The sequence below is a fragment of the Gobio gobio genome (assembly GCF_949357685.1).
Source record: "Gobio gobio genome assembly, chromosome: 15".
Lineage (NCBI taxonomy): Eukaryota > Metazoa > Chordata > Actinopteri > Cypriniformes > Gobionidae > Gobio > Gobio gobio.
In genome coordinates this window covers 40,652,972-40,680,419 of record NC_137108.1, presented here as the reverse complement: position 1 = coordinate 40,680,419, position 27,448 = coordinate 40,652,972, and the positions used below count along the sequence as shown (strand labels likewise).

At 39.1% G+C, this 27,448-nt stretch overlaps 1 protein-coding gene across 2 annotated transcripts; it reads left to right on the top strand.

The window, feature by feature from the left end:
- Window positions 1–262: 262 nt before the first annotated feature.
- On the top strand, window positions 263–24,962 carry smarcc1a (SWI/SNF related BAF chromatin remodeling complex subunit C1a). 2 transcript variants are annotated; one of them, XM_079837838.1, is made up of 28 exons: window positions 263–505; window positions 1,812–1,931; window positions 5,115–5,200; window positions 5,327–5,408; window positions 5,551–5,643; window positions 5,734–5,803; window positions 5,932–6,001; window positions 10,100–10,175; window positions 10,571–10,696; window positions 10,988–11,103; window positions 11,673–11,800; window positions 12,228–12,287; window positions 12,396–12,433; window positions 12,642–12,760; window positions 13,155–13,226; window positions 13,389–13,502; window positions 14,043–14,196; window positions 14,287–14,397; window positions 14,487–14,546; window positions 14,656–14,914; window positions 15,682–15,843; window positions 18,160–18,215; window positions 18,478–18,619; window positions 20,813–20,970; window positions 21,125–21,259; window positions 22,383–22,641; window positions 23,035–23,178; window positions 23,281–24,962. In XM_079837838.1, exons 1-28 carry the CDS (start codon window positions 320–322, stop codon window positions 23,379–23,381), a joined length of 3,297 nt encoding a protein of 1,098 aa, XP_079693964.1. In that variant the 5' UTR covers window positions 263–319; the 3' UTR covers window positions 23,382–24,962. The 2 variants fall into 2 exon arrangements, with proteins under 2 accessions (XP_079693964.1, XP_079693965.1); XM_079837839.1 differs by having other exon boundaries at window positions 317–505; window positions 11,012–11,103; window positions 23,281–24,880.
- Window positions 24,963–27,448: the final 2,486 nt, after the last annotated feature.

Below are 27,448 nucleotides of genomic sequence, written 5' to 3'. Positions count from 1 at the left end.
TTTATATTATAATATTTTAAATTTAAAATGTTTTATATCAGAATTCTCTGATTAGGAATAAACATTCTGCCCAAAACATATTTTAATTTAACTATTATAAATTGGAGAACAAAATAGAATGTAGTCTTATAATTGTATATCCTCTGATATGCCAAAGAAATATGTTTTTGTTCTTACATCTCGTCTAGCTTGTTACACTCATGAGGTCTCGCGAGATTTCCCCCAAGCAAGCAACTACTCCAGCGTCGGCCGTTGCGCAGGCGCAGTGTTGTTTTAAAACAGTTTCCACAGACTAGCCTCTATCGCTAATAAAGAAACAATGGCGACAGCGGCGACTGCAGCGGGCGGAACGGGCTCCGGAGGACCATCGGCCGGCCAAGCGGGAGCCGGTTCTTCAATCGGACGGAAAAAAGACGGAGGGCCGTCTTCCAAATATTGGGAGAGCTCGGAAACGGTGTCTCAGTTGGAGACAGTTCGGCTCTGGATCGGGAAACATTATAAGAAGGTCTGCGGCTCATGAGGCGCCCGTTGAATGGGGGCGCGCGCGCATCACACAATAGCTACAGAAGCGGCACGCGCGCTTGATATAGTTTATTCGCTATTATAGTCGGTTATTCGAATAGGTCGAAACAGAGTGGTGGTGCAGATGTTGTTTAGGTTCCGGGCTGGATTTGTAGTCAGCGAGTATTGTTCTTGTGTAGTTTTAAACGGCAGTGTTGTGGACTGTTGAGTTAGCTCGCGTGCTAACGTTGGAGACTGGGATGCGCGATCTGCTATAAGGATGGCTCTGTTTTAAAATCTGGTAAAATACTGTCTTAGTTTTCAACATTTTGGGGACACGCTCTGCAGTAAGATCCACTGGTCAACATCTTAAAAGTCAGAGGACATTTAGTCCGCATCACGGACCCTCGGCTGTTTATGTTGAAGTTTGTTTACTGACTCTTCAATGTTGATTAATTAGAAGTATTGTTGGTACTATGGTGTAAGATTAGTTGCCTACATATGGTACTAAATTACCATTGTTATTAATTATGTCATTTGCATGGTACTCTGTTATGTCAAGAATACCATGGCATTAGTAATGGTAACGTACTGCGTCTCTTTAAACCATGACATTTTGTTAGTGTGCTATTTAAATCAACTAATTGTTATCCTTTGCATATATGATTCACTTCAATCTCTTTATTGTCCAGCAATAGTGTTGTGTAATGCCAGTTTGTGGCTGAAGTTTATATATTTTGCTTGTTTAGAATTGTTTTCTCAGATATGTGACCCTGGACCACAAGACCAGTCAGAAGGGTCTTTTTTTTTAAATTGAGATATAAATATCATCTGAAAGCTGAATGAAGCTTTCTATAGATGTATGGTTTGTAAGGATAATATTTGGCCGAGATACAACTATTTGAAAATCTGGAATCCGAGGGTGCAATCAAATCTAAATATTGAGAAAATCGCCTTTAAAGTTGTCCAAATTAAGTCCATAGCAATGCATATTGCTACTAATAAATCTGATATATTTACGGTAGTAAATTTACTAAGTATCTTCATGGAACATGATCTTTACTTAATATCCTAAAGATTTTTGGCGATAATTTTGACCCATACAATGTATTGTTGGCTATTGCCACAAATATACCCCTGCGACTTATGACTGGTTTTGTGGTCCATCCATGGTTACATATTTGTATGATTGCTTAAGATCTAAATAGTTTTTGTCCTTGTATGTTTATAAAATAAAGCAACATGACTGTTGAATACTTGGATGTTTCCAATTGAATTGCTGGTATTTATTTTGTCCTTTTTTTCTGCAGTATGTCCAAACCGACTCTCCTACAAGCAAAACTTTGGCTGCGCTGGTGGTGCAGTTGCTACAGTTTCAGGAGGATGCATTTGGACGTAGGGTCAGCAATCCTGCCCTTACCAAACTACCCGTGAGTCTGGATTTGCACCATTTACACTTAATGTTGTTCATGTTTCAAGTCTATAAGACACTTTGTTAATCTTCATAACACAAATTAATAGGGGTGTAACGGTACACAAAACTGACGGTTCGGTACAGCAGTTTTAAAAAATGGCTGTTTATTTATTTTTTTATTAGAAAAAATTGTCTGTCCTTAAATGAATTAAATTATAACTAAAAGTTTCTTAAAGATAATGCTGTAAACTATATAGGGAGCCCTTACTTGCACATTATTACTATAATATTAAAGGTTAACAACAGAGCCCAAACTATGAGCCTATATTCAGCTGATATTCATGTTCAGTTATAGGATAATCAACACTCAAACAACACATTGTGTGCAAACATGTAAACTTCACATAAGGCAGTTTTTGCATTAACTCCTAAATCTAATTATAAAATTATGTTTTTTCTCCAATTCGTTGTTGAAATATAATCTTAGTGTCTGTCATTGTCATGACAGATTTATCTAAACATAGCATTAAATAATCAAGACAGCACTGTGGACACTGAATGACTTCTGAGGTAAATGATGCTGCGTGACATTGTTTACAAGCTGTTTGACGTCTTCCGCGATTGAAACACTGAGCGATTAGATGACATATGATATGTTTCAGTAAGTGTTATCCTCAACATACCGTAAGATATTAATTCATGTTGCATGCCGCGGCCCCTTGAATTGACGCGCCTATACAGTGATCAGTCGTCACATTAAAGAGTGTCAAAATGGCATTTATCGTTTGAATTTTGTGATAAAATGGACTACTTGAATACTTAATTTAAGTAGTCTACTGGAATAGTTAATATGTTCGTGTGGGAACTCGGATTGAAGTGTGTTCCGCACTTAAAACAAGCCGACTGTTAACTGTTAAAGATTACATTCAGAACCGTTCGGTACACATGCGCACCGAACCGAAAGCCCTGTACAGAAACGGTTCGGTACGAATACGTGTATCGTTACATCCCTACAAATTAAGATATTCTTTGTGAAATCGGAGCGATTTCTGTCTCTGCATTGACAGTCCATTCATCATAGTTCTTAAAATGTAAACAAACGTAAGCCATATTAATCGTGCGATTAAATCAAAGTATTCTGAATAGGTATATAAAACAATCTGATGAACGGATTTAATTTCGGCTTTTATTCACATATAAACTGTGATCAAAGCACATACAGCTCTGGAAAAAATTAAGAGACCACTTAACATTGAGAAATCTATGTTAAGTGGTCTCTTCATTTTTTCCAGAGCTGTACATAGAGCACATTAAATATGGTAAAAAGAAGCTGAAATATTATCACTTGAAGCACAAGAACCAATGAGGTTTGTTTTTGCATGTCACACAAGCCTGTTTGAGCTTCCACGAAAACCAGTGAGGTTTATCATGCATCAGTCAAGTCTGATTGAGCTGCCGTTGACCATATTGTGTTGATCAATGTTTACATATGAATAAAATTAAATCTGTAAAGTCTCTTCAGAAGACTTGGATTAAATCGCTCAATTCATATTCAAAAGATTTATTTTAGGATCTTTATGAACCTTTTGAAACCTCAATTTTGTTGGAATGGACTTTCAGTTGAGAGACCGAAATCTCTCAGGTTTCATCAAGGTTAATATCATCATCTTGTCTTGTGAGTTTGGAACAACATGAGGGACAGTAATTGATGAAAGTATTTTCATTTTTGCTTGAACAATTTCTTTTAAAATGGTCTTGATCACACTTCTACGGAGCCCCTAAAGGGACGTGGTGATGGAAAAAATTTAGGATGGGAGGAATTTTTTTTGCGTTCCCCCGAGAAACTTTGCGTTCCCTCGCGATATTTGCTAATAATGTCCCGCTGTCAGTGTTTCAAACAGCGTATGTTAACAATTAAGCGGTTAGAGTTTTATTTTGAATTTGGGCTTAATAAATAAAGTATAAATAAATAAATACAGTCAGTGCTTAGTTCGTAGTTCAGTAAAGTTGGCAATGTATTCACAGATTTGAACTTCCCGGATCAATAACTTGAGCTAAAAACGTTGATAAAACACAAATGACACCTCTTTAACGTACGAGCTGCAACCTAATTTTCCTCAAAACGAGCCTAATATGAGACCAGTACAAAGGGACCGTCTGCAAAGTGTAAAATCCGAAAAGCGTTACTAAAAAATGGGCAATAACAATGTTACACATTGTGTCTCCAAATTCAGTTTACACATCAATGCTCTCCTACTACAATATACTAATACAGTATACAGTGTAATACAGTATACAGTCAAAATCAGTAAGCAATTATCATACAAAAGCTATGGTTTCAACCACTGTATTTTAACTGGGTACCAACATAATTTGTGTAAAGAATAGGCCTATAGCTATGTGCTATTACTTTTATTATTTTTGTGCTATTACTTGCCAAACTAAGCGTTGCAGTATAACCAGCAGGAGAGTGTGATGTGTGAACTGAATTTGGTGACAGTAGGCTACAGTGCATTTCAGTGAAGTAAGCTGAATATTTTACATAATAAAAAAAATCCTAACAATTATGCAAAAGCAAATTTTATCAAACTAAGTGTTTTTATCAAACTAAGTGACCATTGATGTGTAAACTGAATTTGGAGACACAGTGTGTAACAATGAAGTTAATGACTTGTAGTAGGCTAACGCTTTTCGGGTTTTGCACTTTGCAGACAGTCCCTTCGGACTTGTTTCTCAGCCGCCTTCTCATTTAGAACAATTTATATTATAAGGCTCGTTTTGAGGAAAATTAGGTTGCAGCTTGTTGTCTACGTTAAAGAGACATTGTGTTTTAACAACGTTTAGCTCACCGAACACATTGAAATAAGTACTGACTGTATTATAGCCTAGCCTACTTAAGTCCAAGTTCAAAATAACTTTAACCGCTCCATTGTTAACGTACTGAGCTGTTTGAAATAGCCCGCGGGACATCTATCTTTGCGAGGGAACGCAAAGATTCTTGGGGGAATGCTAAAGATTTGGGGGGGGGGGGGGGGGGATCCACCACCATGTCTCTTTTAGGGGCTCTGTATACTTCTTCTATACCATCCATTATTTGACGCGAGACACGGTTAACGTGCAATGCCACATTTTATGGTCCAATTCTGCAGAAAGGGCAAACTAATTGTATTGCTGTTGAATTTTGTTTCTGTCATTCTAGGCAAAGATCTTTCTGGACTTCAAACCTGGAGGAGCCCTTTGCCATATTCTGGGTTCTGCATACAAGTTCAAAAGCGAGCAGGGCTGGTAAGTAGAACCTCAGAAAAGGTGAACAACAGGGTGGGGATAATGAATCACAGTATGTGATTCTCAGTGTAATGCTAACAAGATAATGCTAATATGTTTAATATTAATGTGCCTGTATTTCTTCAGGAGGAGGTTTGATCTGCAGAACCCATCCAGAATGGATAGAAATGTGGAGATGTTCATGACTATTGAGAAGACTCTTGTTCAGGTAGATATCCTTGTCTGTGTGTCTAAATATATAGGCTAATTGCGCTCAATGAAAATGTACTTCTTTGTGTGATTTTTGTTATTTTTGTTCTTCCCAATCCTGAATATGTGGTTACAATCGTGGTTCTCATTCTTGCCTGCAGAACAACTCTTTGACCCGACCAATTGTGTACATTGTGTCTGACGTGGAGCAAAAACAAGCCAATAAGCTCAAAGACATCATTAAGAGACATCAGGTAAAAAAAAAAGATCAATTAGGTCATTTTTTAAATTCCATTGTTTGTTCTGCACTTCTCTGATCTGTTTTGTTTTACTTGCACATCTAGGGAACCATCACTGAAGATAAGTCAAAGGCCACTCATATCATTTACCCCTCCCCAGCCCAGCTGGAAGAAGGTTGGTGTTTAAATTTTTTAAAAATGGTATTCAACCTGGTTTTATTCACATCCTTCTTCAATCATTTTGTTTAATTTGACACTATAATTGGTGTTTCATGAGATTACCTTGTGAATTCTGCTTTTCAGAGGAATGGCTGCGTCCCGTCATGCGCAAAGACAAGCAGGTGCTGGTTCACTGGGGCAATTACCCTGACAGGTTAGTAGGACTGCAAATTATAGTGATCAGGGGATGGATCAGCCAAAAATGTATATTCTCATTTTCTCACCCTCATGCCATCCGTGATGTATGTGACATTCTTTTTTCAGATAAACGAAATTTTTTTTTTTTTTAGGCAAATATTCCATCTCTTTGAGTCCATATAACGCCACTGAATGAAGCGAAAAGATAGGTGTGTGCAAGGCAAATACTATGAGGGTTTAGGGGGTGATTTCGGTTTCAGCCCATGTCGTTTCAAAGAATATCACAACGGTGAGCGAGCGTGTCGTGTATAAACTCCTCCCCAAACGAACGAGGCGCGCACGCTGTCAGCGGAGGCGTGCGTTGCGGAGCCAGACGAAAGTATAAACAAGGCTTAAGGCCCTTTCACACCGGACACGTAACGAAAAAGCGAAGCAGAAAAAGCGAATATTTCGTGTGCGAATAGTTCGCGTCAAAACCATTCACATCAGCCGCAACGCAAGTTTGCAACGTTTCAGAGCTCCAACATTCCAAAACATTCGCGCCGAAAGCTGAGAAAACACGGACACTTCCTCATTCAGTGGAGACGAGCTTTTCATTTTCTTTAAAAGACTGAAAAGAAGGTTTTGGGAGCACCCAGTCTAAAGAACAGAGAGTCTGAAGGAGAGTATGCTAATCTTGTACAGGAGCTAAAACTTTATCTCGGCCGGTTCCGCACTTACTTTCAAATGTCCGAGGGACAATTTGAGGAGCTCCTCCAGAGACAGTAGCACCGCATCTGACGGGACACACACACACTTCAGGAACCAATCGATCCGGAGCAGCTGTTTCCAGCTATGCTTCCAGTTGAGTCACAATGTAAACATTTAAGTGCCACAATCGTACTGACGGAAACACATTCACTTTCTATAGTCGCGGACACAATTAGGTTAGAAAAAAATCAACGTATTGATTATAATATCGTAATCTGTAGCCTATAGTGGGCAAACACAGCTGCATCTGTACAGCTGTAAACACAACTACAGCTGTAATCTCGTGAGAAATGTGATACCTGGCAAAGGTTAATGTTGATTGAATGGCTAGTGACATCAACTGGACATTTCGTCACCTTTGTTTCCTTGTATGTGATTGGTTTAAGCCTTTTCTATCGCTGCGAGTGTTAAAAAAAATCGACATAGAAACGAAAAAAATAAACGTCGTTTTTTCGCCGCAGCACATTCGCGTTCAGTGTGGAAGCTCTCATTACACCAACAGCTGATCAAAAAATAAAACCATTGCGCGTATTATTCGCGTGTCCAGTGTGTAAGGACATTTAAGGTGGTAAAACCAACATTATGAAGCTGCAGACTCGGAGCCTGCTGCATCTACAGTCCCGCACCCAGAGTCCCGCATTCTCAGGCCCCTCGTTTTTCGAGACAGCGCCTCCTGCTGTTTGGAAGATCGTATAACACCTTCACACAGAGTCCCGCATTCTCGGACTCCGGATGCAATATAACGGTCTCGCTTCTTTTAAAGTTTTTCACATAAATAAACACAAAATAATAACAAAATAACATTTGCGTTCCCTGCTCAGTGCATGTTCCAAAAAACACACTGTGTTCTCTGAATAACAAATTACCCAGTAGTTATTTTTTGAGTGTGGGTGGTAGGCTAGCCTAATCGAAAGAAAATTACTGATGGAAGAGATACAATTACAGATTGAACTATCTTATTATCAATATTAATATTGTGTGATTATTATATTGCCTCAATGTTTTTCAAATTCCAATGTTTCTTTCAGTTCAACCTAATGGTCTAATTAACATATACCATGCCATTACAAACGTTTTTTTTTTGATATTTTGAATGCAATGCAAAGCTCAAAACTCAAATAAGAATAGACAAAACACCAATAATAAACAATTCTGTACTTTATTTAACGATCACCTAAACATCATGTTGCTGTAAAAAGGACAAAGAAAAGAAAAAAGTAAGAGAGAATTTTGTTAGTGACTTTACTTTTCATCTTCAATTGCATAAGGTAAAATAATAACTTTACTTTCTGGTAGGTGACTGTTTTTTCATTCGTTTGGCAATCGCTCTGTCAAATTCCTCGACTTCACTAAAATAATTGCCATTGTCAAAAATATTGTGTAATAATAAATTATATATTTTTTGCAAATGCAAATTACAAGCATATCTAGGGTTATAAGTAAGGCCACTGAGGAACACCTCCTCAGCCTCCTGCCAGGACAATGCCTGCATCTCACATAGGCCATGAATGATGGCCTGTCCATATAAATTAATTAATTAATTAATTAACATATAAAACATTGCATATATGGCAATAATAGAAACAATCCAATTGACAAACATGTTTGGGCCCACCTCAGGAAAAGAAAACTACAAATTAACTCCACTTCATCTGTGAAGTTCAGTTGAGTTTTAGACTTAACCAGCAGAGCTTTGAGGGGTTCAGAACGAATGTCTGCTGTTGCTTATTGTCCTTGTAGACTGGCACACGTGGCTTTGGAGGAAACCACTTTGGTTTCCCATTGAGAACATCCTGTGGGGCAAACAAAGTGTTATTTTATATACATAATTTCATATTCATATTATATACATTTATATTTATATTCATTATATATATGTGTGTGTATATATATATATATATATATATATATATATATATATAATTTCACATATTTATATATTCAGATACAGTTATTTCACCATTTGCAGGAACCTTCATATCAACAACTTCATATCACAGTTTAATTAACATGGATTAATTTTAATATGTAAGTTTTATAAGTATAGGCTACTCATTTAAGTAGGCTACATAAATTATATAAAGTAAAAAATTACTCCATTTGACATTAATTAATTCAATTTATAGTTTTAAGATAAAAGGTAATAAAAAAAAAGGTCAAACTGTAAATCTGATTAAATAATGAATGATGACGTTCTTTGATATTAATACACTCACACTCAATGTATTTAATTGGTCTACCTTAATTTTAATCGGATTTTACAATGGCTTGTCTACAAAAAGTCTGCTAAGCTATAAAAAGTATTTTCGGGAAAAAACTATCTTTACAAATATTAAATGAGCTATTCATGTTGGTGTCGATGAGCTATAAAGTGGTTTGATTAAAAAATAAATGTGTTAAATAAAATTGATACTCACGTTTCGGCCTAAATCCTTCACATTGCAATTGCATTGTTTACACGATCCAATTTGATAGAAGGCGCTGTCTCGAAAAACGAGGGGCCTGAGAATGCGGGACTCTGGGTGCGGGACTGTAGATGCAGCAGGCTCCGAGTCTGCAGCTTCATACTACTCGGTAAAACAAGTTTCTGATGGGGACGACGGTTTTGCAAATTGTGCAGATGACCTTGGTTTGTCAACGGTCAGACTTATAAAATCCCCAAAAACTGCCTTACTGGCGAGCTGACTTGTTTTCCTGATTTATCAACAATTTCCTCGCTTGCTGCGGCACTCACTTCACGCTGGTTCTGTTACTGAAGAATCCAGCACGAGACCACGATATGACGCAACAAAACATGATACTGTTACATGATTGGCTGTTAGCGTGTCACTCCCTACGTCGCTAGGTTACCAGTGTCACTCGTGCCTTTGTTCATGAAACCAACTTGCTTCTTCCAACGAAAAAAAAAAAAAAGATTGAACGTTTTATTGAATGCATTTTTTATTGATATCGATGCATCTATCGCGATACATATCGTTATCGTTTTATCGCCCAGCCTTATTCTCACGTGAAATTCACACGTCACAAAGTCCCCCTCAAGAACGCTCGTCAACAGTAGACCAGAAGCGGTGGTTTAAAGTTAAGTTTTGAAAATATTTGAAATATTAGTATTTTTCTTACGTCCATCTACGGTTTTGGTTCATTCAGTGGCATTATATGGACTCACAGAGATGGATTGTTTGGATCGTAAAACATTGGGGATGGTGTGAGGGTAAATGAATGGAGAGAATTTTCATTTAGGGGTGAACTATCCTTTGAGCCCAAAATATAAATGATCATGTTGTGGACTAATATTGCTCAAACAGAAAAGGAGATATTTACATTTCAAGTCATCTTATAACTTTTTGTTTGTTTCAATCTGCAGTTATGACACATGGGTATCAACAAGTGATGTGGATGGAGATGTTGAGGATCCGCCAAGTTCTGAGAAACCATGGAGGGTAAGACCGTTACACCATGTCTACACCGGATGCAAGCTGTACAATCCGATGTGACGAAAGACAACATAACCCATTATAATTAGTGATGTTGTCTACACTTGATGTGGCGCGACGCAACAAATCCCAGACTGTAAACTGATGCCTCGTTCTGTTTATGACGTACTGACATGAAGGACAAATGCTTTGCAACAGTCGCTTTGTCGCATCCAGTGTAGACCGCTTCGAGCTGTTGCGGCGTGACGTGTCGCGTCCGGTGTAGACACACACACACAGTGTTATAAGTTCCAAATTCACAGTTTCAAAAGCCTTACACTATGAAGCCTGCTCATATTGTAAGCTATACAGTCAGATTAAATTTTCCGGCTTTTTCTCAGTAAGCTCTGTGATTCCCTCAGGTGCATGCTAAATGGGTCATCGACACAGATGCTTTCAACGAGTGGATGAATGAGGAAGATTACGAAGTGGATGAGAACAAGAAGCCTGTGAGTTTCCGCCAGCGGATCTTTCCAGGGGAAGAAGTGGTAAGAGACCCTTAGACATGTGCTAAAGTGCTAAAGAAATAGATATGGTACACATTTAGATTTGTGTTGTGTGCTAAGCCAGACCTTTGAGGTCTTTGCAGGGTTTGTTCTGTCACTGTCTGTCAATCATCCTCTAAAGCTTTTCCTCGCTGCCTCACCCTCACGTACCTCACCTGCCCACCCACCCAAATATCCCCTCAGCAACCCCCTCCCCTTTGTGTGTAAGACCGTTCCATTCTCTCATTCTCTCGCTCTTTCTCTCATCCTTCACACCTCCATGGTTCTGATCAGTCTTCCCGTACACCCGATCGTAAGGACCGCAAGTCCCTGGTTGGCGGCAAGAAGAGGAGACGCTCTCCATCCCCACCCAGCACCCCTGCGGAGTCTCGCAAAAAGGGCAAGAAAGGGTAATTATCTGCTAAAGTAATAAATGTATTACTATGCCGTTTATTACTCTCTTTCAAAAGTTTGGGGTTGGTAAGATTTTTTTTATGTTTCTGAATGATGTCTCGTATTAAGGCTGCATTTATTTGATCGAATATGCAGTAAAACTTACATTGTGAAATTATTACAATTTAAAATAAGTTTATATTTGAATACATTTCAAAATTTAATTTATTCCTGTGAAGGTAAAGCTGAATCAATCTTCAGTGTCACATGATCCTCCAGAAATCATTGTAATTTGCTGATTTGGTCCTCAAAAAAACTTTATCATCATTGAAACCAGTTGTGCTGCTTACTATTTTTGTGGAAATTATGTATTTAAAAACAAAAAAATTTAAATAGAAACTTCAGAAGAACAGCATTTCTTCGATATAGAAATTTTGTAACAATGTAAAAGTCTTTACTGTCCCATTTGAGCAGTTTACTGCATCCATTTGTCTCAAAGTTTAGATTATGCAAGTACAAACTATATTTAGTCATGATCACTTTAAGTGTAGCATAGTCTCATTCATTCATTTACATAAAAAAACAGGAATCCTGGAGCACAGTGGAGGCGCCGTGGACATCAAAATGATGACGAGCAGGATGAAGACCTCACAAAGGACCTGGAAGATCCCTCCCCTGTGCCAGGAATGGAGGAAGTTACATTGCCAAAAAATGGTCATTCTTCTTTATTAATAATAAACTTATCTGAACCGGTGGTGTTTATTTCTTGAACTGTGCAAGAGGCAATTGAAGAACTACCACCATTGTACTCTTGATCTTAACCCCAGGTTACCTGAGGTGACCTTTCCCTAATATCAGTAGTATGCTTAGTCATTTTAGAAAGGCGTCTGGTTGATGAGCATTTACTTGACATAATTTGCTGAACTACCCTTTTTTTGTCATGTTTCAATGCAACTATTTTAAAAGCCCTCTGGATACATGGCAATTCATTGCATGGCTAAAATAGACACTCTGGATATTACATGCTGCAGCCCTACTTTCATTGTCCTACTTTACACTGAAAGCTTTTAAATTGTATTGTATTGGAATTGTTTGATTCTTCATCTGCTCTGCTTGATGTCCTCTGCTTTTCTGTCTGCAGTCAATCAGAAAAAGGACAGCGAGAACACACCAGTGAAGGGTGGAACTGTTGCAGATTTGGGTGAGTATTTTGCTTCTGATTTGTTGCAGGAATAAATGTGATTGCTGCTTAAATATACATTGTCAAAGGAAATGCAAATGGTCACGTTCATTTTGTTTGCTGTCTTAGATGACCATGAAGATGATTCGGTAGCGTCTGGTGGCAAGGTAGGTTCTCTTCATACTTTAATCCAGATATAGTCCATCGTCTCTCTATTATTATATCAGATGCACAGCATTTGGGGACAACAACCCTTTTTTTTAACCTATAAATTCTTCTTTTTTTATATATATAGACTCAATATATGACTTAAGTGCCAAGCCATTTATAGTGAGCCAAATTGTTCTGAGAGTGTTTACAAACTGTAATTGACAGGAGGATGATGAACAGAGCAAAACCGAGATCAATCGTCTGATCGACTCTGAGGACAACGTGACTGAGCAAACACATCACATCATTATCCCCAGCTATGCTGCCTGGTTTGACTACAACAGGTATTGAATTCCTCCTTCCATGTGCTGAAATGTTGTCTGGAGAAATGTGTTGAAATTGTTATAGAGCAATGGTTCTCAACCTTTTTTTACTTGAAGACCCTGCATTGTCCAAAACAATATTCAAAGACCCTTCATATAAGCAATGATATTTCCTCCAGTATGATTTGCTGTAATTATGATGCTGCTTGTTTTCAAACGTTTATTAAGCTGGGAGTGTCAGTTTCAAGGACTGAATATATTTTAATTTAAACAGTTCATACATTTAATTAGCTTAAATTCAAAATTCAATCCTTGGAATCCTGAAAAATCCCCCTCCACGTTCTCCACATTTTGGATGTTAAATGAGTTGTGAATGTCTTTGCATATTCACATATTTTTTTGTTCTTTTTCCTAGTATACATGAAATTGAGAGACGTGCCCTGCCAGAGTTCTTCAATGGCAAAAACAAATCTAAGACTCCAGAGATGTAAGTTCCTACCAGTCAATTTGTCATGCACACAAGCCTTTTAATTCACATTAATATCTTACATTGTTACCTCAAGCTCCCATGTTTTTCTGTGGTTCTTCTGCGATGCATGCATGTTTTACTCTTCCGACTGTCATGCTCCGTTTATTACCTCTTCCTTAGATATCTGGCTTATCGTAACTTCATGATTGACACATACCGGCTGAATCCTCAGGAGTACCTGACCTCCACCTCCTGCAGGAGGAACCTCACTGGAGATGTGTGTGCGGTCATGAGGTCAGAATTCTCATTTATTCTCTCTGTGTACCATCTTTATATTATGCAGAGAACGCCTTGCATAAAATTAATTGGGTTAATTTATTTTATTATATCGATTTTAATCAATATCCGTTCTTAAATCCTTATAATCTTTTTGTCTGTGCTGCTTTCAGTTGATGCGTAACACATTAAATCCTGAGTTTTGTTTATTTTAATCAATCTGTAATGAAAACCATTATATTATAGCCACGGTTTATACTTCAAAAAGCTATCTGGAGTAAAAATGTTATATATTATTAAAAATGTAATTTGTTTAATTAAATGTTATTTGAATGTTTTGTATTTGTTTTACCTTTTTTAATATCAATGTACCAACTGGGTTCCCTATAATTTACAGTAGATTATTTTATTAATATTTTTAGAAATATTGACGTACTGTACCTGATTATATCCAGAAGAATTGATATTGAATGAGATATCGAATCACTAGCTTGTGAATTGAATCAAATTTGTGTAACTACACAGGCCTGTTGTATATTTATCTATTATTTCTCTCAGAGTGCATGCCTTCTTGGAGCAGTGGGGGCTGGTGAACTACCAGGTTGATGCTGAGAGCAGACCCCTCCCAATGGGCCCTCCACCAACCCCACATTTCAACGTTCTAGCTGATACTCCCTCTGGTTTGGTGCCGCTGCACCACCGCCCCCCACAGGTCAGACTGGGGCGACTTTCCTATTAATTCCCAGAAGGCACAAGCTTTCTTGTGAGATAGTTGCAATAAAGTGTCTGCTATTCTTTTCAGGTTCCCCCTGCTCAACAGATGCTGAACTTCCCAGAAAAGGGCAAAGACAAGCCAAGTGACCTGCAAAACTTTGGCCTCCGTACAGATATTTACTCAAAGAAGAATCCCAAGGCAAGTCACAATCCCTGTGCCTGCTGCCTAATACTTTCTTTTACTTCATAGTTTCTTGATGTGATCCATTTTACTCTTTTGCCTTGCAGGGTAAAGGGGCTGCAGGTGGCAGAGACTGGACTGAGCAAGAAACGTTGCTTCTGTTGGAGGTGAGATTTTGAATAGTCTAAACCAAATCATGGGCACCATAAACCTCTCAATATTCTCCTTTCTTAAACATTTTCTTGTTAATAACATTATTTAAACTGATTATTCCAGGCTCTGGAGATGTATAAGGATGACTGGAATAAGGTTTCGGAGCATGTAGGAAGCCGTACACAAGATGAGTGCATCTTGCACTTCCTGCGGCTACCTATAGAAGATCAATACCTGGAGAGCTCTGAAGCCTCGCTAGGCCCTCTGGCTTACCAGCCGATCCCCTTCAGCCAATCAGGAAATCCTGTCATGAGCACAGTTGCGTTCCTTGCCTCTGTGGTCGACCCACGTGTGGCGGCAGCTGCTGCCAAAGCTGCTCTGGGTATGTCAAGTTTTGACCCATATGGAGCATTTAATAGATATGTTTCTGAGGGGCAAGATTGAGTTCGTAGTATATTTTGTGATGTTTTCATCCACTGTGGCCAATTTAACTTGTGTGAGAAAATGGATCTCCATCCCATGTGTTCAAGAGAACTGAATCGGAAAACCTGGGAAATGTGCGTAAAATATAAAAAAAAAATATATTGGGGCTGCAATTGGGGAAGGCACTGTGGCTCTTACTTGTAGGCATAAATTACTCTGAGCACGCAGATTAAATGCCATAAACGCTGTTATGTTATCTTGCGTTCAGAGGCAGATGCCTGGTGTTTGGGAACGCAATCGTGAGAGACATGTCTAGGTGGTAATTCTACCCTACCATTCTGATGACAGACATTGGCTCAGGAATTTTAGAAAGACCAAACCAACATTTGAGATGCTGTGCAAATTGGTCTGCTGGATAGTCTGGTTATGCCATATCAAAGTCCCATTTTTCTGATCACATGATCTGTTTAGGCAAAGTTTTTTTTGTTGTTACATGTAGAGGGATTTATTGAGTAAATGTTTCCATTTATAGTTTATGCGCATGTAGTCTTATCACATAAAAATCGGCTCAATTGAGCTCATAAGTTGTTTTTTTCATGAGCTGCTTGGTGTTTTCATCTAGAATTTTTAATGATATCCCAAAGATGGCATAAAAATAGGTGGATAGAAACGGCCTTTGTCAATGCTTGTATTTTAAGATTGTATTTCTGACCATTGCATTTGTAGAGGAGTTCTCCCGTGTGCGTGAGGAGGTTCCCACGGAGCTGGTGGAGGCTCATGTGAAGAAAGTGCAGGAGGCCGCACGCAGCACAGGAAAAGTGGACCCTGCGTTCGGCCTGGAGAGCAGTGGCATTGCTGGCACAGCCCCTGAGGAGCCAGAGAAAACAGGTAGGAAATTAGGTTTGGGTGGGGTAACAATATTTTTGCAATATTGTTTTTATTGCGGTATGTAAATGTGTCCGCAGAGCACAGTATGTTCAAATTGTCACTTTAGATTGATTGAAAAAATTCATGAATGAGAGAGAAAGGCGTGCATGATGTAAAAAAGAGTTAAGTGCAGTAAGCCGTGAAATACATTGACACCTGAAGTGCGTGCACTGAAAACCGCCTCTTTCAGACAGCATGTGATCCCAAATTCAGTTCTCTCTCGTGGCTTTTTGCTACTACTGCCTGCATCACGTCGGAAAGGTCACACTAGATAACGTAATCCGTATCGCGCCGCAGCGCAAGATGAGCTATTTAGTTTAAAAAGTATATACATTTTTATTTGAAAATGACCAATCGGTTTGCTAGATAAGACCCTATTCCTCAGCTGGGATCTTGCAGAGCCTCTGAAGCCCCTCGATGCCCTTTGAAACTGCATTGATTTGGACCTTCAACCCGTTGGTTGCCATTGAAGTCCATTTATATGGAGAAAAATCCTGGAATGTTTTCCTAAAAAAAAAAAGTAAAAGATGGTAAATTATCAGGAAATCTTCATTTTTAAGTTTTAAAGTCACAGGAAATCACTCACTGTTCATGATGAAATAACTTCTGTCAATCAATAAGAATTTATTCATACTTTTAAAGGTTTTGCTGTTTTTTTACATTTCTGTGGAATTTCATAAAACGTGTTAAATAAACCTACTGTACTTGAAAAACCTAAAAAAAATTATCTTTGCTGTATTTTTATTAAAAAAAAATCTATTTGTTTAGGACAGGGGTGCTCCCTTTCCTGCAAAGTTCAGCTCAAAGAACATCACTGAACCTGCTAATTGAGATCCTCTGGAGCGCTTGATAATTACAGACAGGTGTGTTTGCATCAGGGCTGGATCTGAACTTTGCAGGAAGGTAGATCTCCAGGATTGGGCACCCCTGGTTCAGGACATTGTTTGCTGCTTTGTTTTTTTTGTTTTTAAATAACGAAAATAACTAACTATATTATGATGTATTTACATTTTTCATTTTGTGAAATAAAATGTTGGTCATATTGCCCACCTCTAGTAGGATTCGGGAAGCTCTGATAGGCAGGCTTTCAATCTTACCTAATTGTGCCAGTGTAGTTGTAGCTCCTTCCACCAGGTGGCATTAAATCAGTACTTATGAACAAACCAAGTCCTGTCAAACCCAGTGACCCTGATCAGCTGTGCGTAGATTGGTCATGATCATTTAGACATGATTTGAGTTGAGGAAAAAAAAAAAAAAGATGCACTCCTTTCTGAAAATTTAAGAAGCAGTACGAGAGCACATTTACTGTGCGCGTCATAACAGTACTGGAGGCTGCATGTGCGACTGCATACAATGGTAGCCGATGGCTTTAATGCAGCGCTGGCAGATGGGGCACAGACATGGGAGGGGTTGAAACTGGGTCAGTGGAGTGACCTAATGCTACATGGTTTGCCACTGCAGGCTTTGCCACACGTACCTTATTAAAGGCTCCAACGTCATATGTGCCATAACATTTTTCAGCTGTGATGATCGAATACCTCATAAGGTCATTTTTTTTCACCCAGTTTCTTTTACTTGTCTTCTGTGTGCTGTCAGGCTCTTTAGTTTGGATTATGGAATGTGTGGGTTCGACAAAGAAATCGCTATGACCATTCACATGCATTGAATGCATTGGTGCAAAGTGACAGAGATAACTCTTATATTGTTACATTTGGATTTTAAAGAAATGCTGTTCTTTTGAACTTCCTATTCATCAAAAAATCTTGAAAAAATCTATCGTAATTTCCACAAAAATATTGGGCAGTACAACGGTTTTCAACATTGACAATAAGAAATGTTTCTTGATCAACAAATCAGCATATTAGAATGATTTCTGAAGGATCACGTGACACTGAAGACTGGAGTAATGATGCTGAAAATTCAGTTATGCCATCATAGGAATAATTACATTTTTATAATGTCTAAAACTGTTTTACTGTATTTGATCAAATAAATGCCTGTTGATCTAATATTTGGATCAAAAACAAAGTAAATGTGCATTAACTTTCTAATGTCTGCATTTATAAAATAAAAATGTATCAATTGTGAACTCTTTGTAGGCTGATATGGGCCACATTAAAAAGGTCATATCAGTTTGAACAGAAAATAGTGTTTTACTTCATCTGAAGTACTTTTTAGGTTATATTTCTTTGTCTTTATGTTCCTTTTTTTTGTCCATTGCACTCCTCCATCTGGCATTTGATGTTTTAAGCAATGTTTGTTTTCCTTTACTCACAGAACCTATAGAAACTGAGAAGATGGACACAGACTCTGACTCCCAGCAGCCTGATAAGGTCAGATTTAGCTCTGCCACCAGTATTCAGATGTCTACTACAGTGTCATGTTTACTGGTTGATTGGATTCATATCAGAAGGGATAATCATTTACTGCACTATTTAGATTCCTCACAATGCACCCTTTTTATAGTCTGTCTCTCCATATAGTTCTTCCAAGTTTGCGTTCTATACGGTCGTCTGTACCTGTACTTCATTTGCATTTCACCAGTCTCATGCTGTCTGACTCATGTCTCGCCATTTCCTGTCTCATCTGTTGCAGGCAGAGGCGAAGGATGAAGCGGAGAAGCCCAGCGAGTCTGCAGAAAAGCCTACAGAGGCAGAGAAGGAAAAGAATGAGACCACAGAGAAATCTGAGCCACAGGAAGAGGAAGAGAGTGAGGGAGTAGAATCCAAGACAGCAGGTACAGACACTGACTGCCACAGCGGCACCGAATGCTCATGGGCTTGCCTGAAATCTGAGACAAGCCTACTTCATGCCTTTTAAATTGAGCTGTGATGCTTGTGCATGCGATGGAAGATTGAGTGCAGTTGCAACAACACCCCTTTCAATGGAAGACTTAACATGTTATTTATGCAGATGTTATAGTACTAGAGATGCACCGATACTAAATTTCCTGACTATTCAGAATATCTGATGATACAGATAGTTGGATTTTCTTAAGGGAAAAAAATCTCTCCCAAATAATGCTGCAAACTATACAGGGAACCCTCTAACTTGGTACTTTACTATAATATTAGAGGTTAGAATGAACAACAGAGCTATTAAATTCAACTGCTATTTATTTTCAGATATAGTAATTACACTCAAATAAAAACTGAAATGTTTGTGCGCAACTCTATTACACATAAGGGAGTCTTCATAAATACTTGTCTTCATGGCAAATTTATTCAAACATGCATGTATAATTAACAGTAAATAAGCTTCTCTAGTGTTTTTTTATTTTTTATTTTATTTTTACAAACTAACAAACTTTAAACATTGTGAGGTAAATGCAAAATCAAGTGACATTTGTTCACAAGCTGTTTGTCATCTTTCCTCGCGCACATGGCATCCCCCTCGACACGGTTCTCATTCGTGCCTGCAAATGTTTGCACTATAAAATCCTTTTTTCCCCCTTTTTTTTTAACTATTATTTTATAGCCTAGCAGTTTTTCATAGGATGGGCAGTTGAATAGGAACCCAACCTCGTTATACTTAATAATAAATATATTTGCTTCTACTTAGTGTTCCCTGCAAAAGTATTCTCTGGGTGCATTCACACTTGTCATGTTTGGTTCGATTAAAATGAACCCAGGTGCGATTGCTCGGTTAGGGCGGTTCATTTGAACATATGTGAACGCTGCTATCCGAACCCTGGTGCACACCAAACAAGTGGACTGAGACCGCTAAAAAGATTGCTCTCTGTCCGCTTCCAAACAAACTCTGGTACAGTTCGATTGATATATGAACACAACACGGACCAAAGACATGTTAACAAACCAAAGACATGTTAACAAACCAAAGACAGGACGTGCAGTCACAAGATGCGACGATACAAGTCAGCTGATTTGACGACGGTGAAAGATCGGTGTATCCAAAATGAGTAGAGGGCAAACGTGGAGCAACGAGGAAGTAAAGTGCCTCATCAATATATGCAGATCTTCGTTTCTGCAAACAACGGAGGAAATCCTGTTTCTGCTTTGAATGTTTTGAACATTTTATGAGCTCTTCGTGAGTTCTCAGCTGGTAAAAATAAAACTATGTACACGCATAAAATGATGGCGTTTAATCCAGCACACAGCATTGTTTTGAATGTTCGGTAAAGAAGCTCCGTCGTGAAATATACGTCATAAAAGCCGACCAATCAGGTTGTGACCGTATTCCTATGCCTTTGGTTCTGTAACTTTAGGTTTGCTGTTAAAAATGTCTGTGTGAACGCTAAGCGGACCAGGACTATGTTTTGTTTTTGTTTTTTGGTCCGGACCAAACGAACCAAATTACAAGTTTGAACGCACTCTGTCTAGAGCGCACAAAGTTGCACAAGCTTATATGGAAGAAGTGCATGCCTGAGCTTGCATTTTGGGTTAAGCTGCGTTGGTTTGACATTGTGGAAAATAGAATAATAGAATCAAAATGTATTAGCCTTTTTACCCGTTAGGGATGTGACAGTGAGAGAATTTTCCCTCACCGGCACATTGCAGTGCTTGTGAACGAATGCAGCCGTGCGCAGTTTGCTTTCGGTTTGACAATTTGGGGACGGGTTGCTTGAATTTTGGGTTCATTAGCCTATTATTCTTAATGAAGAACACAACAACAAAACAGTAGCTACAATGACAAACTCCCTTAAATAGGTGCTTTTACATTTCGCTCTTTAAAAAAAAATATGATTGAGCTTGGTCTGGTGTTAGCCAGACAATATTTAAATGTCTTTTTAGACCCTGGTTTCCTGGAAATATATTAACAAAGCAATTTGAAAAATAAAGTATTTGGGAATTTAATTATTTTCCTGCAATTGTCATGGAAATAAACTATAAAATATCTAATTATATAGTCTGTTTCATTCTCAGCTGTTAGGCCTGTTGGACTAATGACCCTGTACATTTTTATGTTTCAGAGAAAGAGAAAGAGGAGGACATGGAGACCACAGAAGAAGGGAAGGAGGGCGAGGAGGAGCAGGAGGAAGGAAAGAAAAAGCTTGAGTTGGATATCGGAGAGGGCAACATCGCCACTGCTGCTGCTGCTGCCCTGGCTTCTGCCGCCACCAAGGCAAAGGTAATGCATCCCAGAGATGTTAATGTTTATAAATTTTTAACTTCCTCTGTTGGCACCAACACAAACTGTGTGCTTTGTGCAGCTGTTTCCAATCAAAGTGTTGGTGGTCAACTTGATTTTGTGCATTCTCTTACTTGGTTTTTCTGTGTCTCAGCACCTGGCTGCAGTGGAAGAGAGGAAGATCAAATCTCTTGTGGCCCTGCTGGTAGAAACTCAGATGAAGAAGCTGGAGATCAAACTCCGACACTTTGAGGAGCTTGAGACCATCATGGACCGAGAGAAGGAAGCCGTAAGTATTGCTGACTATTTGGGTAAATCTGGCTGTCATGAACATGTCACTCCAAAATCCGAAATATTAATAAAAAAATTGACAATTAAGTGACCTATCTCCCCCAATTCTCCTTAAAATTCACTGTATTAAACTATATATTATGTTTGAAATAGCATTTTTTTTCCGTCTGTCTATCTCCACCATTAAATGATGACTGACGCTTTGTTGTAATTTAATCCTCTGCTAAATATAGTCAGTACATTTGTAACTTTCTTCCCTCATGTGAAGCAGTGTTGCAGATTTTTAATTAGTTGTACTGAGGCTGTGATTTACACTCCCGTTTACACATTATTTTGATAGTTTTGTCTTTTGTGTAAGAAAAGGGCATTCTTGGAAATATATTTACAACTACTAATTTGCATAGTTAACGCATCCTCTGAATTGTGCTGTGCATTGTTCTTTTTTTGTCCTGTAATCTTTTGTCTGCACACCAGAGGCACTCTACACAAGAGACTTGAAGAGCTCTGCAAAATGCTTAAGCAAATGTAGCTGAAGATAGTAACCCAATTTAGCTGCTGTAAATAGTGTATGAAGGATGTCTTTATATAGCCCAGCGGTACTTACAGCGTTCATAAATTCACTGAATATACCTCTGACTTTAGTTAAAAATCATGTTGGTAATGTTTGCCTATGCAAGCTCGGTTCTGGGAGGGCCACAGCCCTGAAGAGTTTAGCTTCAACCCTAATTAAACGCACCTGATCCAGCTAATTAAGTTCTTCAGGCTCATTTGAAAACTACAGGTATGTGTGTTGAAGCAGGGTTGGAACTACACTCTACAGGACTGTGGCCCTCCTGGAACTGTTCTACACCAGTAGCTTTCTATTCTTTTATTTGGCATTATGCTCACATTTATATAAAACAACCAGGTTTAGATATACCAGATGTTGGCTACATCACTCAAACAAATAGATCCGATTAGAGTGCTTGCGAAATAAGTGCAGGCATTCCGTTCTAATGATTGGATCTGAAAAACAAATCGAAATTGATTTCTGAGGGTTTACTCACACGTACACAATTTAAACTTTCCCTCATGTGCCATCAAGCTAGGAGTTGATTTTACAGGAGTTATTCTCTTTTTAGCTGGAGCTCCAGAGGCAGCAGCTCTTGACAGAGCGACAGGCATTCCACATGGAGCAGTTGAAGTATGCCGAGATGAAGGCTCGTCAGCAGATGGAGCAGCAGGCAGCCGCACAGCAGAACGCTGGAGGACATCATGGACCTCCTACACACGGCCCACCTCCAGGCATGCACCCTGGACACCCAGGGCATCCCGGACACCCCGGCCCTGGATATCCCCCCATGCACCATACCATTGGTCCCCACCATGCCACTCCTACAGGTCAGAACTTAGCCTCATCCTCTGATTTATGGTGTAGTAATGTAGTATTTAGCAGGACATATGGCTGCGTAACATACAATTTTAGATATCAGTGAAATTTCACAATTCTCAATGCCAAATCTGTCTTAAACATGTGCACAACGCAAATTCTTTTTTGCAGCTTAATGCCCAGTACACAACATTTCACGGCAATCACATAACATGTTTGACTGATTTGGGTGTTAAATTTGGGCTTTTAATAAGGGGCATAAGCACACTGCTGAAGGTGCAGCACAATAATAGCTTTATCTCGATTAACTAAAATTAAATTAATCTCACAGCCCTAATTATTCTCAAAGCAGTTTTGTAGCACATCAATACGTCTCTTTAAGTGTCTTTTGTTGCTTCATACAGGACCAATGGTTGGACCAGGCCAGCCCATGCCAAGTCAGCCTATGCCAGGCCGAATGATGCCTGGACCACCCCCTGTTGGACCCCCACAAGGTGGCATGCCGCCCATGATGGGACCTCGACACCCTGGACCACCCAACGGCATGTGTGAGTATCCGTTCTGTCACTAGCTCCAGTCCTCTTGTTCCTCTGTATGGCACATTTATCCTGGGCTGTGTTTTTGAAACTGCATAATTTTCTCCTTTATAGACCCAGGTCCTCCTCCTCCAACCGCACAGCCTGATGGGATGCCCCCTGGCCCAGTGGGAACTCCTGCATCTGCGCCCCCTCCTCGTGCTGCTGAAAACTAAATATTCCCGTCCCTGTCCCCGCACACATGTACACATCTACACGCAGATACACATGCGCATTCAACTCAGATTAATCCGGGATACCTGCAGACCTGCTGTTGTCGCCCTCTGTAGTTTTGCCTTGCTGATGGGTGGGTCATCTCTAAATCCTCTCTTTTTCCCCGATGGAGCTGAGCACTCGCCACCTCACCTGTAAACATTCACACGCTCAGGGCACAAAGTCAAGGGTGCTGTCGTTCCAGCATCTCTTGGCTAGTAATAGCACTGGCTTCTGTTCTTTCTCTCCTCTGTGTTTGTGTTAGAAAGCGTGCTGCAGGCTCCTACGTTTGAGGAACATCGCTGCTGGCGTCCGGCTTCTCCCTATAATGTGACCGATAGAATCATATGTGTATATTGTGCTAATCCACGTAAGCTAAATGCTCCAAGATCGAAATCACACTGTAGCTACGAGCCGTCTCCTCCATAGATTCGGAGCCTGTGGCGCGCAGAGAACCTTTCCACTGCCTTACGCGTTTGTGGTACAGTATCCATTTCAGCAGGGTTTCCGGTGGCTTCCTTGAGCTTCCTTTTAGTATTTACATCATCATCTAGTTGATAATCTACCTCGCCGGTGAAATTGTATTTAATCTGTGCACAGTGTGTAAAGCAGACTTGCTTTATGGTGCTCTGCTTGGTCAGTCACGCTGTGTAACTGCGTAACTCACACCGACCGAGTGCTCCACTGTCCAAAATGTGCCCCGAGTACTGTATCGTCGAACGAGAGCACACCAAACTGCTGTTTTTAGAGATGTACCCACACATGCATTAACCTTTTTTGCTTCAAATACTGTGCAGATGTAGAAACACAGACAGACAGACACACACACACACACATACGAAAACCTCCGTTTTTGTTCTCTCTGAGAATGCTAATGGAGGTGTATATGGTATCACACTGAAGTGATGGAGGAACTTTGCTTATCTTAGGTGTAGCTGGCCTTTTGTGCTCCTCCCTTAGGTGCTGACAGAGTAGCTGCCCTGCCTCGCTCTACCTCTCTCACTTTACTACCTCTCTTCTCTCCTTCTCTCTTTCTGTTTTGGCTGTTCTCTCTTTTTTTCATTGTGTGTGCGCCCATGTGACTGCTGCATTACTGCTGTGTGGAGGCTGTCGTCCTCCTCCTCCTCAGGTGAACCAAGCCCTCACTTCAACATGGCCCGCCCCGCTACACTACACACACACACACACACACACACACACACACACACACACGCGCGCTGATACACGCATTTCCTCTTCCAAAAAATTCCAGGCTGTATATCACAGGAAAACACATCCCGATCCCCATATATATCTTTTATTGCTTTTTATTTTATGGTAATGTATTTTTAAGAAAATAAAGTTTGTGTAGACTCAGTTATCGCTGTTCTTGGAAGTTTGTAGCTTTCTCTTTTAATTTTTACCCGGCACATTGATACTGAGACCTGAACACTGTCTAAATAAAGTGGGTTTTTGTTTTTCTAAGACTGCTTTGTTTCAGTTCTAGCGTTTTTCGTTATGATGTAGAGGTTTCTAGGAGTTCGGTTTAAGTGTATGAGAATCTCAAAATCAAAAGGAAAAAATACTGCATTTTAAAGTGTTTTTTAGGACCATTTATATTTTTTTGCATTGTGATGTATTCATGGCTTTATTTCTAATAACTGTACGATTAATGTTAATTGTACTAGTTTCAATCCTCATGAATGGTTCAGTAGTCGGTTTACAATTGCTCATCATTTGCTCCTAAATGCACTTTGGCAAATCCTGCTCTGTGAGGGAAAAACATGTAGGAATTATAACAGCCTCATGAAATGTAATCTCTAACCCGTATAATCCGACATGTGGAGGGCTGGAACGTGTAAGGGCCGGGTCACACAAAATGTGTTTTTGCTGGTAAAAACACAAGATGCAAGTCGGTGAAACGAAAAAAGCGAAAGGTCAAGAGATTTATATATTAAAAAAAGGTTTAACTTATTTTAACTTGAGCACCGTATTTTTAGAATGTTGTCATGCGCGAGATGATGTCTGTCTAGCGCGTGTTTGCGTTGAAAAACCGTGGCAAAAGTAGAATAGAAAAACGTGTTCTGTGTGAACGGCCTGATAAAATGGCTGTGGTGGATTTATTAAAGATTGCCTATTTAAAATAATTACCCATTAGTGGTTTGACCCCTAAGGAAAGGGATGTTTGCAATGACTAAATGTAGTTGATTTTTTTTTGTTGTAAAACTACAGGAATGACAACACAAGATTGCTTTTAATAGTTGTTAAAATCTGGCAAGTAGAATTCATTAGACTAATTGTAGCCTGTTTGCAGTTCTTACGTAACAACTTGGCACAATAATACAAAAAGTGTTTTCATACATGCTTCTATCTTACATGATTCTGTTTGGATTTGGATAATCTGATTGTGGTGGCAGTTTCAGAGGTTTTACTACATTTATCCTTGATCTGAAAAAAAGAAAAGAAGTCATCATTATAGACCCTTGTGCTTTGGGATGGGAACTGCAATTATATTGTTTTTGAATTAGTGATGTTTGGTTCAGAACAACCAATTTTGATTGAGATTATATAATTTTTTACAAGGGAGCAGATCCAACCTAATCTTGTTTCAAAATGAAAAGCTGATTATGATGTTTTCTTATATAGATTGGATTTTGTCACCTTGGTGTTTGAGCACCTCACTGCCTCCATGTGGAAAATTTACAGCTGTTATTTACGTTTGGTGTAATGATACCAGATGTGGCCCAGGTCATAAAATTGTGCTTGAGGTGTACCTAAATGCCCAGTGATTTTGGGGGATATCAAACACCTCCACTACGATACAGACTGGTCTTGCTGCCCTCTTTGAGAGGCCTTATGCTTTGGTAAAGAATAAAGATGAGTACAAGGCACAGATTTCCCTATTTGTTGTGACAAGGTGTGGCTTCTTCACTAGTTTTCACTATCATTTGTTTCATACTGCCTGAATGAGAGTAAATGGTGGGAAATTGTATTTTCAAAGAATGTTAATGCTTAAGTGAATGTTAGAGCAAATTGGTGATAGACTGATTAATTGATCAATATCAGGCCACTTTGAGATTATCGGCATCAGCCAAGCTGGAGAAATGGTCATTTTGAAATTTGGTCAAATACAATAAAAACAGTAATAGTATTACAGTTTAACTTAACTCTTCTGTTTTAATATATTTTAATATGTAGTTTATTCCTGTGATGACACAGCTGAATTTTCATCATCATTACTCCAGTCTTCAGTGTCACATGATCCTTCAGAAATCGTTCTAATATGATGATTTGGTGATCAAGAAACATTTATCAATGTTGAAAATAGTGCTGCTTCATATTTTTGTGAAAAAAGTGATAGTTTGTTTCAGGATTCTCTGATGAATAGAAAGTTAAAAAGAACTTGAATTGTATTAACCTCAATTTATCTATTTAGGGGCCGTTTACACCATTTTAAATTTAAAACCGAAAACGTATGCGTTTTGACCGCTCATTTACACAGCAACGACGTTTGAAAACTGGTTTCACAGTGCAAGTTTTTGAAAACTTTACCTTTTATAGTCGCCGTGTACACTAGAAGAACGTGAATTTGTGAAAACGGTGATGTCATGCGCAAGCGTATTATGCGTGTGGTGTTTCTTTAAAAAGTGACATCGCCAACTACTGGCCTTGCATGATTAATACAGCGTTTTTAATAATTTTTGCAGCTCCGTGTGAATGGGGATCGTTTTGACAATGTTGTCATCCGTATGCGGAAAAATGTTTCCATTTCGTTGTCCTGTAAACATACCCTTAATGTGTCCTGGGGCCCGTTTCAGAAAGGAGGTTAAGTGAAAACTCTGAGTATGTTAACCCTGAAATAAGGGAAACTGGGTTTTCTGTTTCAGAATGGGAGGTATGTCAAACCCCGAAAAAGCAGGGTAATTCAAGCCCGTTTCTTACCATGGTAACCTAACCTGGTCAGGGGCAGGTTTTCATTGGTAAACCCAGAGTTTCTTTCAGTCTCCTCCCCTTTTTAAAGCGTCACCGGTGTTTAAATACTTAATTCATT

What these genes read in the sequence shown, in the direction of transcription:
- smarcc1a (XM_079837838.1), top strand. Translation starts at nt 320, where the DNA reads ATGGCGACAGCGGCGACTGCAGCGGGCGGAACGGGCTCCGGAGGACCA. An exon ending in CGGTAGCGTCTGGTGGCAAG is followed by an intron (nt 12,434 to 12,641) that starts GTAGGTTCTCTT and finishes TGTAATTGACAG; the next exon opens with GAGGATGATGAACAGAGCAA. An exon ending in TGGACCACCCAACGGCATGT is followed by an intron (nt 23,179 to 23,280) that starts GTGAGTATCCGT and finishes TCTCCTTTATAG; the next exon opens with ACCCAGGTCCTCCTCCTCCA.